The sequence below is a fragment of the Phyllostomus discolor genome, chromosome 8 (genome assembly GCF_004126475.2).
Source record: "Phyllostomus discolor isolate MPI-MPIP mPhyDis1 chromosome 8, mPhyDis1.pri.v3, whole genome shotgun sequence".
Taxonomy (NCBI): Eukaryota; Metazoa; Chordata; class Mammalia; order Chiroptera; family Phyllostomidae; genus Phyllostomus; species Phyllostomus discolor.
Window position 1 is genome coordinate 49,612,037 of NC_040910.2, and position 15,256 is coordinate 49,627,292.

The 15,256-nt window shown below is 50.4% G+C and overlaps 1 protein-coding gene across 1 annotated transcript in view; it reads right to left on the minus strand.

Annotated features, from left to right (window-relative positions):
- The window catches only part of ATP13A1 (ATPase 13A1), a 31,898-nt gene extending 23,630 nt beyond the window's left edge, over positions 1 to 8,268 (minus strand). Inside the window, exons 1-13 of the mRNA XM_036034494.1 lie at positions 7,306 to 8,268; positions 4,798 to 4,887; positions 4,502 to 4,692; positions 3,148 to 3,220; positions 2,814 to 2,969; positions 2,662 to 2,731; positions 2,479 to 2,585; positions 1,846 to 1,975; positions 1,674 to 1,729; positions 992 to 1,118; positions 779 to 916; positions 583 to 703; positions 13 to 207 (exon numbers count right to left, since the gene is read on the minus strand). Coding sequence (XP_035890387.1) covers positions 13 to 207; positions 583 to 703; positions 779 to 916; positions 992 to 1,118; positions 1,674 to 1,729; positions 1,846 to 1,975; positions 2,479 to 2,585; positions 2,662 to 2,731; positions 2,814 to 2,969; positions 3,148 to 3,220; positions 4,502 to 4,692; positions 4,798 to 4,887; positions 7,306 to 7,788 — 1,937 coding nt within the window. The 5' untranslated portion in view covers positions 7,789 to 8,268. The remainder of the gene's footprint in view (positions 1 to 12; positions 208 to 582; positions 704 to 778; positions 917 to 991; positions 1,119 to 1,673; positions 1,730 to 1,845; positions 1,976 to 2,478; positions 2,586 to 2,661; positions 2,732 to 2,813; positions 2,970 to 3,147; positions 3,221 to 4,501; positions 4,693 to 4,797; positions 4,888 to 7,305) is intronic.
- Between the last annotated feature and the right edge of the window lie 6,988 nt (positions 8,269 to 15,256).

The following is a 15,256-nucleotide window of genomic DNA, read 5'->3' on the forward strand; positions in this document are numbered from 1 at the left end:
CAGGGGTGTGACGGCTGTCTGCACTGGGCCCGAGACTGCAGCCCCTCACCTTTGGTCAGTGTCCAGTCCACAGCTGTCAGCATGGCCTTCTCCAGGGGGTCACCCACCAAGGTGCCGTCGTCCAGTTGCATCAGGGAGTGACATGAGGCCAGGGCCCGGTGCGTTTCCACGGGGATGTTGGACACAGGTGTCACCTCCTTTCCGTCTCTGTAAGGAAGGGGAACAGCTGGTTACAGGGTGGAAGGACCCTGGAATTGCCAGCCAGGAGGAGGTATGAGCCCCCATATTCCATGCCGGTCACTTCAGGGGCAGTAGGGTGTCATTTGGTCCTCGAGGTGCCTTTACTTTTCTCATGGATGCCCCTAGACATCATGTAGTTGCTCGCTCAAAGCTCAGGGTGACTCGCATGCAGCTGTCACTCACTGAGACTCCACAGGCAGCCCCCTGGATCAGAGCCCTACAGTAGGGCCTCTGACACGCCCTCCCTTTGGGGGTGTGGGTGGGCAGCTGTCAGGTTCTTGAGCTCCCAGGAAGTCTCCTGATGCTGGCTGGGCACCTCCTGGCACAGGCCTCCACGCTCACCTGAGCCCAGCCACGCCTCGCACCACCAGGCTGTCGCTGGTCAAGGTCCCGGTCTTGTCGAAGCAGCACACCTCCACCTTGCCAGCAAAGGGGATCCGGAAGGGCTCTGTACAGTACATATCTGGGAAGGGAAGCCAGTGTCAGGGTCTTGTCAGGCCCCAGCCCTTGGTGCCCCAGCCCTGCCCCAGGCACTCACAGAGCTTGGCCAGGGCAATAAGGGAGGTGTTGACAGCCAGAGACAGTTCAATGGGCAGCTCGGGGGGCACGACGGACGTGAGGATCAGTGTACATTCCAGGAACAGCTTGTAGCGGTTCCGGCTGGGATCCTTGGTGCCTGTGGAGACAGGGTCTGCCAGACTGGGGCGATGGGCATGGGACCCAGCAATCTGGTGGGGAACGTGGCACTTACCTTCGATCCACACGTAGGCAGCTGCCGCGATGGCAAAAACAAGGAGAAAGAGGATGAAGACGAAGGTTTCCAGGTTGTTGGCAGTAACTCTCTTGACCCCAAAGAGGATTGTGCGCAGCAGCTTGCCCTGGAAGGACGGAGTCAGAGGCCTTTCCTGGGGGGTGGGGGGTGGTGGCCTCTCCCACCTGAGGGCATCAGGAGCAGATCCACCCTCAGCTGGGGATCTACCAGTGAATCCTGCAATCCACCACACAAATGCTCCAGGGACCACACGGCCACATGGGTGGCTGCAACTCGACCAAGAGCTATAGAGACCAGTGGCCAAGGCCAGGGGGTGGGAGAAAGAAGTGGCTGAGATGGGGGCAGAAGTTTCTGGAAGGAGGTCTGGCTATCACCTCTACCAGTCAGTGTTTTTGCTGCTTTAATGAGTTCATGGGCTCAACTCTGTTCATGACCCCAAAACACATGGTAACAGCTGGTCTGCTATCTATCCCCCACCAGGTCCTCAGCCGGGGAGAGTGGGCCTGGTTTTGGGATCACCTCCACACGGCCTCTGGCCCAGTGCCTGCTGTCAGAGTGAGCCTGTCGGGTGAACGTCCTGGGGTCTAGAAGGGCCATAGTCTCAAGTGTCTACCACCTGCCATGGAGCCCACCTTCCCCAGAGCCAGGCAAGATGCCCCACCTGAGATGTGTTGAATCCAGTCCTGAGGACGAAGGCTACACACCCACTGTCAACCGCTGTGGAAACAATTGGCGCCAGAGTCACCATGTCTGTCCAGACTCCCTCATGGCCAAGCAGACATGGAGGTGGGAGGTGGGGCCAGGACACCCCCAGAAACCCCCAAGGCACCTACGCTTCAGGCCCGTGGTGGCCTTCTGGGGGGGGATGTGCTGCACCACCTTGGTGCCCCCGAAGATGACATGGAGCCGGGAGTCAGCCTGTAAGTCCAGCACCCGGTCAGGGCTGAGGTCTTCAATGGGCTCCTGGGGAGGACAGTGAAGCCGATGGTTGGTCCCACCTCGGCCCCCTCCTCCACCTGGTCTCTGGAGAGCTGGGCCTGGGGCTGGTAGGGCCCTCCTGCTCCTCACAGGGCTTGTTGTCTGGCTCAGTGGATCTCACCAGGGACAGAGGTCCTATTGCTGTCTTCTTGTGACTAGCATGTGAGTTGACTTCCTGTGACCCTGCACCTGTCCTCTCCAGAACTCACTCTCCCCGTTTCTTGCAGTCCCCCTCAGTCTGTTATCTCAGGATACCTGGGCGCCCCCAATGCTCTAGGACTCTCTTCTCCTTTCCCCATCACCACCCAGCTTCCCAGGGCAGAGAGACCTGGCAGCTCTGTCCAGATGCTGCACCCACAGCCTCCTCTAGCCTCCTGGGCCAGGATCCCCTCTCCTCTAAGTGCACCTGGGCAGCACCCCAATAGTCTCCTGGCCGGTGGCCCCTCCAAGAATGGGTCAGCAAGATTGAGGACTCCCCTTTCCCGCACCTTCATCTGTGGTACCGACTCCCCTGTGAGCATGGCCTCGTCCACGATGCAGCGGCCCCGAAGCAAGAGCACGTCACATGGCACCAGGTTATCCTGTGGTGAGCGACCTGCGGGGTACCGCCAGAGGGTGAGGCAGAAGCCAAGGCTAAGCTGCCACTGGGAAAGAGCAGACCTGGGCCTCACCAATGGAGACAATGTCCCCGGGCACAATCTCATCGCTGGCGATGGGCCTCCACTTGCGGCTTCGGTAGACCTGTGAGGGGTGGTGTATGGTCAGCTCTGGGAATGCACCTGTGCCGGGCCCACCAAGACCTCAGGGACCCTGCTGGCTGCACCTGGATGGTGTGGGGCTTGTTGCCCATCTTCCGGATCTCAGACATGTTGCGCATCTGCTGCTGAACCAGGGAAGCCTCGAAGGCCACCAGCATGGAGAGTGTGAAGACGCTGTAGTACCAGTACTCATCCAGGCACCAGAGTCCCACGCAGAACACCTGTCCGGAATGCAGTGAGGATGCCTGCTGAGAATTGGATGTACACCGAGGGCCATTCCACTGATGACTCTGACCCGAGGATGAGGATTTTTGGGTTTGGAGTTGGACATGTGTCACTCTGGCTATGAAAGTTCTAAAGAATGGGGCAGGGGGAGAAGGGCTGGAGCTGCTATTTTACCTGGAACACAAAGAAAGGCGCTGTGGCTCTCTCCTTGAACAGCTCTGAAAAGTCAGGCACCACCATCTCTGCCCTGCAAGAAACCAGACTCCATTTGTGCTGGGAGGCCTTGGAGGCCCCACCCTGACACCTCCACCTGGGGGCACTGCAGGCCTCCTTAGGAAATGAGAGGAGCCAGATGTCTCTGGGCCCCAAAGCCTGAAAATACAAAGCCTGAGACCCACCTCACTCTGAAGAGGGGAGGTCTGGACCTAGAATTTCCCCAAAACCCCCTGAATGAAAGCTTCAGGATTGGGACAAGGGGGCGAGGGGTATGGCCTGGAGCACTGTGTGTAGTGGGCTCCTGGATGGGGGTAGGAGGGGAAACCACTGTGATAACAATGAACCAAGTCCTCGCTCTGTACCACGTCCTCTGCCTTGAAAGGATCCAGGATGATGTGACGGGAGGGGCGGGGAGGACATGGGAACCGGTAAACATCCCTTACAAATCTTCCTATTAGACTGATGGTTGTAATAAACAATTAAGTCCAGAAAGAATTCCCTAGAGGTTCTGTGGGCCACGGGGATGACTGCCACAGTGGCCAGGACAGCGGCTCAGAAGTCCAGCTGTGCCCTTGCCCAGGCTCACGCCGCCGCTGGCAGCTGAGGTGAAGATTAAGGGAGAAAGTGCACACGCAGCACCTTCCGTTCTGTCTGATACAGTTAAGAGCTATCCTGTTCACTGACTTCTTTTTTTATCACCATTCTTTAAGTGCTTGGATAGAACCGACATTTAAAGCAAGATTTTATTATTTTTTCTAAATAACTTCAAAATTAGTATTATTTTTTATTTATTGATTTTAAAGGGGAGGAGAGAAACACTGATTTGTCGTTCCACTTAATGCATTCATTGGTTGATTCTTGTATGTGTCCTGACCAGTGACCGAACCACACCTTGGTGTATTGGGACAACACTCTAACCAACTAAGCTATTTGGGCAGAGCAAAGAAAGAACTTAAAATGAAAATGGGAATTGCAAAAACAAGACGAGGACCCACAGCCAACTCTTGTATGCCATGGGCCAGGCTTCCCAGGAAGGGCTTCTGGTTGAGAGCCCTCCATGAGATTCCTGTCAGCGTGCAAATTCAGGGGAGACTAGACTAGAGCACACTGCCCCAAGGATGCCCCTTTCACCTGAGACGTTTTGTTGGAAAGGTCAATTCTTCCCCCTTACTCCTCAGGCCCCCCAACCCAGGAGTACAAAGAGGCAGAAACAGGAAAGGGGTTACTGGCCTCTGAGACAGTGCAAGACCTGTGCCCACCAACAGAGGCCTGGCCCTGTTAGCAGAAGGGGCATGGGGGTGTCAGGACTCACTTGTTACTCCCAAACTTCTTCTCAGCGGCACGGATCTCCGCGTCTTCCTGGAACCCCCTGTAGCTTTGGTAGTAAGAGAATGAATTTCGCACAGGAAAGGCCACAGGGAGGAAGCGCTTCTTCTCCTGGGCATCATAGGAATACTTGATCTTCTGGAATTCAAAGGACAGCACCTCCTGCCCGTCCTCACCCTGTGGGAGAAGGCCCATCTGCAGCAGAGGCTCCTGACTGGGGATGTCAGTGCCTGGGAATCTCACCCAAGTCCCGCACTGGGCAGCCTGGCAGGTGGTCCCTACCTCATCTCGGTGCAGGGCCACGAGCTCAGTGGAGCCATTGTTGGGGGTCGGGACCACCTTCACGAAGGTCGCTTTGCTGGGATCGTACTCCTGTGAGAGGCAAAGTGATGTTGCTGAGCCCTTCCCAACCCCCACTGTAGGAAGAACACTGCCCAGAACGAGGAGCAACCCTTGATGCATGTGAACCCAGCGCTGTTAGAGCTCACTTGGCCTGCTGATGCTTGGCTTCCTCCCCCGACCCTATTATTGTTATTCTTGCTGTGTCTTCCAGGAAAGAGGAGTGACAGTCCTTGCCCCAGCTGAGGGCCTTGGCCTGTGCTGTTCTGTCTGGAACATGTGGTCACACAGCTTTCAGGCCTTTGTTTAAATGTCTTCTCCTCAGGAGGCCACACCTGGATGCCCCACGTGAAGTTCTGTCACCACATTCCTATCCTCTCTTTATTCAGCATCGACTGCTAAACACAAATCTCCTCCACTAACACTGTGAAGGCAATGAATGGGTTTTGTCTGCTCACTCTGTCCACTGCTGTTTCCTCAGCACCTAGACGTGGAAGCACCGAATGGAGCTCAATGAGCACCCATTCAGTCATGAGCTGCCCCTGCCCCCGCCCCCACTGCCGTTCTGCCGGCGTGGGTTTGGGGGAAGGTGTTACAGCAGTGACCAGGAAAAGCAAGGCCCCAATCCTCAGAGGGTCCGTGGGCAATGGAAGTAGGCAGAAAATAGTAACACACATATATAAACTCTCTGGTAGCGCCATGGAAGAAAAGTGCAAAGCGCTCCTGGGGCTGGGCCCACGCCCGGAGCTGTGCCGATGCCATGTTTTTTCTCACAATGGCGCCCTGAGGTAGGGGTTATAGCTCTCACTTTACAGACAGGGAAACTGAAACCCAGGAAACTGAAACTCCAGTGTTTGAGATCTCTGATGCAAACCCAGATCTATCTGTCTTAACCCCACAGCTGCTTAGCTCCTCCTCGTTCTCCGTCCCTGGAAAGGAAGTTAAGTCATACTTTTAAGATGCAGGCCTGAAGGCAGTTGGAAGTTTAGAGGGTATCAAATTCCCTCTACCCTCCTTACCTTTTCCTCTCTCTTGCTGGGGTCTTTCACCATACATGATAGGGGTTTAAGATTTGGGAAAATTTAACTTAAGGTAAATAGTCATAAACCTAGGAAGTAATGTGTATGTTAAGTTTTTGTTTCAGCAACTACAGATAAGGCCCATCCGGGCGCCTAAATTTTAAGCAGTTGACCTCCTGGGGCACTGACTGGGGATTACCTCATCTGGAGACTTCTGTACCAGGAAGAAGCAAGCGACTACCCTTCCCCCTTGGAGGCAACTGTTAAATTTCAAAGGCTTTCACTGACACCTTGTTTGCCCTCCCCCAACCTCCTTATAAAAGATCTGGCTGGGAAAGAACGAGCGAGATGGTTTGTTAGGGTATGAACCTGCCATCTTCTCCGATCGCAGGCCATCTGAATAAAGCGCCTATAAACAATTCAATCACTGTCATTGCTTATTGGATTTGGTAGTGACAGGCAGCCCAAATGCTGGTGTCTTTTCCGGTTACATACTGACTTGAATCTATCAAGCCCCAAAGTTTGAGCCCCTCCCCTAAAATAAGGGTTGTTGGTAAAGGGCAGGTGGTTACACTCAGAAGAGAAAGAAGATTCAGTCCAATTTAGAAGTCAAAGATGGCAGCTCCTGCCTCTTCTGCAGCCCTGGTATTGTTTCCTTTCCCTCTTCTTTCAGCAGACACCCACCTGGGATCAGAGGGGAGGCTGGCCCCAGGCCAACCTCCACATCCATCGCTCCAAATCAGGGAGGCCTAGAGAGTGGTGGTGCAGTCCTGGATACCAACTGCCGACCCCAGGGCACCTCTCACTCCTCTGCATCTTGGGGCTAAGGATCACATTCTGACAGCAGTCCATGCCATCACCACCCTCATCTTGCAGACAGACATAAAGAGACCCCAAGAAGTTAAGTTGCTTGCTCAAAAATAGCTCCACGCTGCTCTTACACACTACCATTAACTGCACTTCAAGCTCGTTCTGGTCACAGTACTGGAGGCCTCTGAGCAGGACTGAGGTTCAGTTTTCAAACCAAGCATCACAAACCGGACTTGACTGAAAATCAAGGTGGGAGGCAGACGACAAGGAAGATAGGACTATTTCCAGCAGAAACAATCGAGTTCGCCAGCATGGGAGTTTTATCAAACAGCGACATATGTTGGATCCTGCACGAAGCTTTTTACAGGTATTACCTTATGAAATTTGAAGGACAGCACTAGGAAGAATTCCAAGAAAGGACGTAATCGGTGCCAGGGTGGCACAGAAAGTCAGCAGTGGGACCAAAATTATGCCAGCGCTAAAGGGTATAGGGAGCCGCTTGGGGACCTAAGCCCAAATGATGGGAGGCTGGGGCCTGGCTGGGGATCGACATAAACGCCGTGGCTGGAACCCGCGGAGAGACCCGACCCTGTAGGGGTCGGGCTCCTGCCAGCGCACTTACCGGGGTGCAGGTGAGCGCGCAGTGAGCGTGCACGGACCAATGCCCCGAGAGGACGGTGAGCGCGTGCGCGAGGCAGATAGTGGCAAGCACTAGCAGCGCGGCCTCGGGGATCTGCGCCCAGCTGCTGTCCCAGCCCCAGCAGCCTGCAGCCGCGGCGCCCAGCCAGGCCGGGTAGAGCAGCCCGGCGAATGGCAGCACCGTGAGGCGCCGCAACAGCGCCAGTCGCCGGCATGGCCACACGGCGGCGACCAGCTCGTCGCCGCTTGCTATGAGCGCCGGCCCGGCCGCAAGCAGCGTGCGTGGCTGCGGCACGGGCTTGGGCTGCCCGCCGGGCCGAGCACCACAAGACCGGGCTCCGCAAGGAAGCGCGTTGCCCACCGCCGCCGCCATCTTTCCCAGAGCCGCGCTTGCTTCCGGGCAGAGGCTCCACCTCACATTCAAAGTTTTACTTCCGGTGACCTCTGGGAGCCGCCATGGCAGCATAGAGTAAGAAGAGCCGGTGCAGCGAGAGGGTTTGGGTCCAGAAGTGACTAATCAGGGTGCGGCCATGACAGGCTTGGTCGGAAGGAGTGACAGGGCGCCGCCATGACAGAGAGGATCTGAACGGGCTGGGGCCGACTCCGGCCCTGCCACGCTGGACAGAGACCGGAAAAGACAAGGCAACGCCGGCTGGGCGCCAAAACGACAACCCGAACCGGAAGCCGCCGGCTCTCCTTCGTGATAGTACGGGCGTTGGCCTGTCTGGGTAATCAGTGGCGAAGCTTGTACAGTATGGAGGCGAGCCCGTCAGGGAAGTCCCGGCGTTCTGGGCACTGGTCCTCGATATGAAAATTCCGGACTTTTAGGGGCGGGGCTTGTGATGGGTGGGTCCCAGGTTCGTCACCTGGGGCTGGGGACCTGGCTGGGGACCGGGCTGCGGCGGGCGGGTTGGAGAGTTAGCATCTGACACAGCCACGCTAGACAGGAGACATCATGTAATGGGTAATCACACACACACAAAGTTACTACTTTGACGTAAAAATATGAAACATTTGTGTTTATTTGAAATGCTATGTTATTTTGTGCTATATCCTGTTACATAAATGCTATTTGAACAAAACCATAATAGAACTACTTAACAGTGATAATTAGTAGTAATTTTAGTAGGATTAATTAAACAATACGTGGGCGAAGAAAGTATAACTTTTTATGTTTCTTTGTGTTCTCTGATAATCAATTTATTTGAACTACTTTTTAAAAATTTATTTATTTTAGCGAGAGGGGAAGGGAGGGGGAAGAGAGGGAGAGTACTGTCAAAACATCAGTTGGCCACCTCTTGCACATCCCCAACTAGGGACCTAGCCCCAAACCCAGGCATGTGCCCTGACTGGGAATGGAACCCACCGCCTTTCATTTTGTTGGAAGACTCTCAACCCCCTGGGCCACGCGAGCCAGTGAAGGCTATTTGAACTACTTTTTCAACTTTTTGTTGGATATTTAAACTTCTAGGCTACATGGTGGCATATTCTTAAGATACATAAATGTAAAACTTTTAAAAGAACTTAAATGCAATAGGGCTTAGATAATATCCTGTGTTTAGTAAACTAACGACATTTATTTCTGTCCCATTACACAGTAAAAATGAAACCTTCCCTCTCAGGGAGGATGGTTTTAAAGCACAGAGGTAATTTGAAGTTGTGAAATCAAAGCTGGATTCCACATGCATAGGACACAGAATGTGCTATTTAATTTGACTGACTTCCTTTTCTGATGACATTTTGATTTCTGAAGCAGTCTTATTTAAAAAATGATTTACTGTTATTATTTGTGGTATGAGTTTTTGTCAAACACCAAACACCTTAGTGGCAGTCAGTTCTTTGTCTAGGCTCCATATTGCCTCTTCAAAAAATTTTGGGCCCTGGCTGGGTAGCTTAATAGGTTAGAGCATGATCTGGATACACCAGGGCTGTGGGTTCCATCCCCTGTCAGGGCTTGTGCAGGAGTCAACCAAGTGAATGCATGAATGGGTAGAAAAACAAATCAGCATTTCTCTTAAAACATACATACTTTGGAGAAACAATGTAAATTTCTGCATTCTGCAATTGTTTTCTCCATTCTAATCTTCAAGGGAGTTCCAAATTAGAGAACATTTTTTCTCAGACTTTGAAAATATGATTTTCAGTAGGCCAACTTAAAAAATCTTTGGGAATGATGGGGGTTGGGGAATTGGAGAAAGGCAGACAAAAGGTACAAACTTCCAGCTACAAGGTAAATAGGTACCAGGAGTCTACTAGCGTGATGATTGTTAGCATTGCTGTATGATGTATATGAAACGTATCAAGAGGCCTGGTCAGGGTGGCAGCATAGGTAAACACGGCTCACCTTGCACAACCACATCAAAATTGCAACTAAATTGTAGAACAAGGCTCAGTCAGAACCATCAGAAATTGAGTTGAATGGAAGTCTGACAACTGGAATTAAAGAAACCATATCCCTCCAGACTTGTGGGAGGGGCACAGCTACAGAAAGGGCTGGTCCCATACCCACGTGTGGTGGATAAAAATTTGGGAAGGTTATCTGGGGAGCGAGGAGTCCCAGCCCTACAACAGGCCCCCCAGCACAGGGTTCCAGTGCCAGGAAGATAAGTCCCCATAATTTCTGGCTGCAAAACCCAGCAGGGACTCAGCTGGTGGAAGAAACTTTTGGAGTCCCAAGCAGTTCCTCTTAAAGAACCCACACACAGGCTTCCAGCCAAGTTGGAGGCGTAGATAGACACACTGTGCCTCCACACACAACCAAAATAAGGTCAGCAACAATTTAGAAACAAGGTAACAGCCAGATCTGACAGAAAATTGAACTGTATGGAAGTCAGACAACCAAGGAGTTAAAAGAGACACATTCATCCAGACCGGTAGGAGTTGTGGAGTCGGGCAGCCGGGCAGAGGGGTCGTGGCACAAAAGCGGTGGCACTGGATGCGTAATGCATCCCAGGTGCGTAAGGCTTCCCAGGTGCGTAAGGCATTCTGGGCACATAAGGTAACTCGAGCGCAAGACTGCAGCGGATGGACCCTGGGCACACAGGTGGCTGGCAGACCCAGTGAAGCGGCGACTGTGAAGTGGGGCACTGTGTGCAGATAAACCAGGTGAAACTGGGCAGTGAGACAGACCGAGTAACCCAGGGTCCCAGCGCTGGGATAGAACCTTGTGACACTGAAAACACCTGTGGGGGTTGAGGCACGGGGAGAGACTCCCAGCCTTACAGGAGAGTGTCTTGGAGAGACCCATGGGGTCCTAGAATGTACCCAAGCCCACCCACACAGGAATTAGCACCAGAAAGGCCCAGTTAGCTTGGGGGGAAAGGCCCAGTTAGCCCCATTTTAGGGTTGACTCTTGATGTTGTACATTCTATGGGTTTAGACAAATATATAATGAAATGTATCCGTCATTATGGTATTGTACAGAGTAAATTGCCCTAAAGATCCTCTGTTCTGCCTGTTCATCCCTCTTCTCCAGCCCCTGATAACAATCAATCTTTTTATTATCTCCAGTAGTGTTGCCTCTTTCAGAGAATCATATAGTTGGAATCATATAGTATATATAGCTTTTTCAGGTTGGCTTCTTTCATTTAGTAATATGCATTTAAGACTCCTCCATGTCTTTTCATGGCTAGATAGTGCATTTATTTTTAGCACTGAATAATATTCTATTACCTGGGATGAACCACAGTTTATTTGTTCACCTACTGAATTTACTTCTAAGTTTTGACAGTTATGAATAAGGCTGCTATAAACATCTGTGTTCATGGGTTTTTTAAAAATTATTTTTAGAGAGAGAGGACGGGAAACATTCATGTGAGAGAGAAACAATTGGTTGCATCCCATATGTGCCCTGACTGGGGATTTGTAGGCACCCATACTGTGATTTGTGTGTGCTCAGACTGCAGGTTGAACTCAAAACCTAGGCATGTGCCCTGACTGGGAATCGAACCCACAACCTTTCTGTTATGGGCTGATGCTCTATGTGACTGAACCACACTGTTCTGGGCCATTTTTTTAATGGCAACTAGTGACATTTATTTACTTATGCCCAGCTTTGTTGATATAATTGTGACATATCTACTGTGTATGTTTAAGATGTACAATGTAATGATTTGATATGTATATATATTGTGAAATGTTTACCACAATAAGGTTAGTGCACACATCTTTCACCTCACTGAGTTACCACTTTTTTTTTGTCATTATCATGAGAACATTAAAGTTCTACTCTCATAGCAACTTCACGTATACAATACAGTCTTGTTAACTGCACTGACCATGCTGTATTTTAAATCCCCAGTGTTTATTCCTCTTATAAATGGAAGTTCATACACTTTAACCAACATCTCTCTATCTCCTTACCCTTTACCCTGGTAACCACCATTCTACTTTTTTATGAGTTCCATGTTTTAGATTCCACATATAAGTGAGATCACATAGTATTTGTCTCTCTGTCTTAGAATAAAGATAGAACAAATTAGTGTTGCAGGAACTAAGAGGAGTGGGGATTGGGGAGTAACTACTTAATCAGTATGAGATTCCATCTGAAGTAATGAAATATTCTGGGACTATATCGTGGTGATAGTGCACAGCATAGTGAATGTAGTCAATGCCCTAAGTTGTATAATTTAAAATATTTTAAAAGGTGAATCAGTTGCTGGCTCTGGCTGTTCCTCTAAAACTGGTGCTGTCTTTGATGTGAAATTAATTTGGAGCCAGTTCAAGCTTTAGAGCTGGCAACAGAGGTGGGATGGAAGGTGGTTATGGAGCTGCAGTGATCTCTGGAGATGATGGAAAAGATGGTGATGGAGCCAGCTCTTCCTCAGGGGTGGCTCAGACTCTGGACATGGCATTGGAATGGTTGCTGCACTGGTATAGGAGTTACCAGCTGGTGTCGATGCAAGAGCTGTGGTGTAGTTTGATCTAGTTCTACCCATGACACTACTTTAGCTTGGAGTATGTGCCAGAGCTGAGTCTCATTGTATCTTGGGAGATAGTGTCAGAGCAGGTTCCGGAAGGGGCTCTAGTTCTATCTTGGCTGTCATTCTGGTACAGGAGCTATAGTCAGAGCTGGTGCTGGAGCTCACTGTAGCTCAGGAGGTGGTGCTAGGGGCTCGTTCTGGTGTTGGCATTAGCACTAGGGATAGGTTCAACCCTGCAGCTGCCAGAGTTGGTACTGGATTAGGGTCTAGACTGGGCCTGTCATTACCTGTGACTCTGAAATTGGTATGGGAGCTAATATTAACTCTAGAGCTGTGTGTGTTTTTTAAAGATTTTATTCATTTATTTTTTAGAGAGAAGAGAAGAGAGGAAAAAAATGGAGAGAGAAACACTAATAGGTTGCCTCACATATTCCCAACTGAGCACCTAGCTTACAACCCAGCTGTGTTACCTGACCTCGGAATCTAAGCGGTGACCCTTCGATTCATAGGCTGGTGCTCAGCCCACTGAGCAACACCAGCCAGGGCTAGAGCTGGTCTTTCTGCTGATGCTAGAGTTGTCATGTGAATTGATGATAAAATTCCCTTGTCTCTGGAGTTGCTGTAGAGCTGTTACTGGAGCTAGAGGTAGCTAGGAGTTTTTGCTAGAGTTGGTATTATTACTGGTTGTAATTCTGGAGTTGATGCTGGAGCTGGCTCTAGCTCTAGAAATGGCATTGGCTCTAACTCTAGAAGTAGGACTGGAGTCAGACCTGGATCCAGCTCTGGAACTCTTACAGGGGCTGGTGCTGGAGTTGATTGTACCATTGGTGCTGGTGCAGAATGGCTCTAACTCCAGAGCTGATGCAGGAGCTGGTGCTAGGCCTAGGGCTAGACCTCCTGCTATCTGTGAAGCTGGTGTGGAGCTGGTGTTAGGACTGGCAAACTCTATGTTTTTTCTTTTTAATCCTCACCAGAGGACATGCTTATTGATTTTTTGGGAAAGGGGAAGAGAGGGTGAGAAGAAGGGAGAGAAGCATCAATGTGAGAAAGAAAGGTTGATCAATTGCCTCCTGTATGCACCCAGACTGGGACTGAACCCTAGGCATGTACCCTGACCAGGAATCGAACCTGTTGCCTTTTGGTTTACTGGATGACATTCCACCCAACTGACCCACACTGGCCAGGGCTGGAGCCGGTTTTATAGCTGGCTCTGAAGCTGACTCTGGAGCAGCAAGAAGATGAGTGGTCTCAAACATAACTGCCACTCCATTCAGCTGTCAAAGACAGGGAACTTCCATCATTACAGAATCCCTGCGAACCCACCCCAAGGAGGACTTCCCAGACTGCAGTCTACCTGATGAGAGTACATGGACACTGAAAAGATAAAGGAATAGTTGCTGAGTGAATAAATGAGTGAATGAATGTGGAGTAAATAAAAGCCCAGAAGCAGGAGTACATACTAGATAAACTTTTGTTTGACATGGGGTCAGAGGATATCAGTACAGGTCCTAGATGTTGGGCACTAAGGGCTTCCATTGGCTCTTGCCTGTGCCCGACCCGAATTCAGCCTAGGTACCCAGCTCCGTGGGTGGGGTGTGGCAGTGGGTGCCAGGACCACCCTCTGGCCTCCCTCACAGGGAAGAGGCGCTCCAGTGGCTCTGTGAGCCCTCTGCCCTGCAGCCAGAAGCCAGGAAAGCATTTCAGCTTCATTTAACACTGTGGATGGAGGGAGGAGGGATAGTTCCCCAAAGAGAAACTGAGGCTCTGCAACTACTAGAAGATGACATAGATACGGACCTGGTGAAAGGACACGTTCCTCAATGTTATATGGGCAACATCCCCCCTGCATCTGCCACAGTGGATATGAAGATGTTTCCCAGAGATGGGAATTGACTTACCAAGTTCACACAGTGATTGGAGGCAAAGCTAGTATTTCCCTTAAGATTGGATTTCCTTAAACAGAACAGAAAACTCAGGATAATACAGGTACAGACAAGAGGGAGATTTCTTCATTTGTCGGGTGGGCAGTCCATGCTGACCTTCAATTGCCCACCTTAACCGTGGGCCATCACCTGTCTCTTTGCCCCAGCACTTCCTGGGTGATGTCCATTCTCAAGGCTGTGCCTTGGTGCATTGGCACAAGGTGGCTGCTGGAGCATTTCCGGGGCAGGAAGGAGAAAGATGTAGGTCTAAAGGGCTCACACGGCTGTCGGCTCCATCTAAGTAGCCTCCCCAGAGTACTGTCCAATCCTTCTGCTCACATCTAATTAGCTAGAAGTTCATTTGATTACTCTTAGCTGCAAGAAAGGTTAGGAGTTAGAGCCTTTAGTTTGGTGAGCAAATAAAACTGGGTCTTATGTTCTTAGGGGAAAAAGGAGAATACGAGCCACATGGTGATGACCAGGACTCTTTCTCTACATTAAACACCAAATAAAGATGAGGGATGGATGGATTTTCAGGTGAACTGGGCATTCATCTACCTATCACATACTTTGTTTCTTTGATGTGTTTCCTCATTCCTAGAGATATCAGAAGTTTGGTTCCAGACCAAGATATTTAAGCAGGACAGTGGCTTTTAATTCCTAAACAGAATGAGTGGAACCACTTTGTAGCTTTCATCTGCCTGCACTTTGTCAGTAGCTCTGAGAAATCCTCCTCTGTTCCCTAAGGAGGTGGGCAGAAGAGGGTGGTAGAGCCTTTTAGGCAGACAGCATGTTCCAAAAGCCAGGTCAAAACTGAATCTCTGTCAATCAAAGAATTAGACTGATTGGACACCAGCATTTTGAACTTAAGGACACTTGGACCCTCTTGGTGAATATTATCAGTAAAAATAACTCACACCAACTAAAATTAGACATGACATAATGTACCACTGACATTCCAAAATTAGCGGAAGAAGAAAACTTTGGAAGATTTTGATATATATTATTTGATTCAGGTGAGTAGACTAGGTACAATAATGATCACTAAGGAAATCTTGGCCCTGGCCAAGTAGCTCAATTTGTTAGAGCG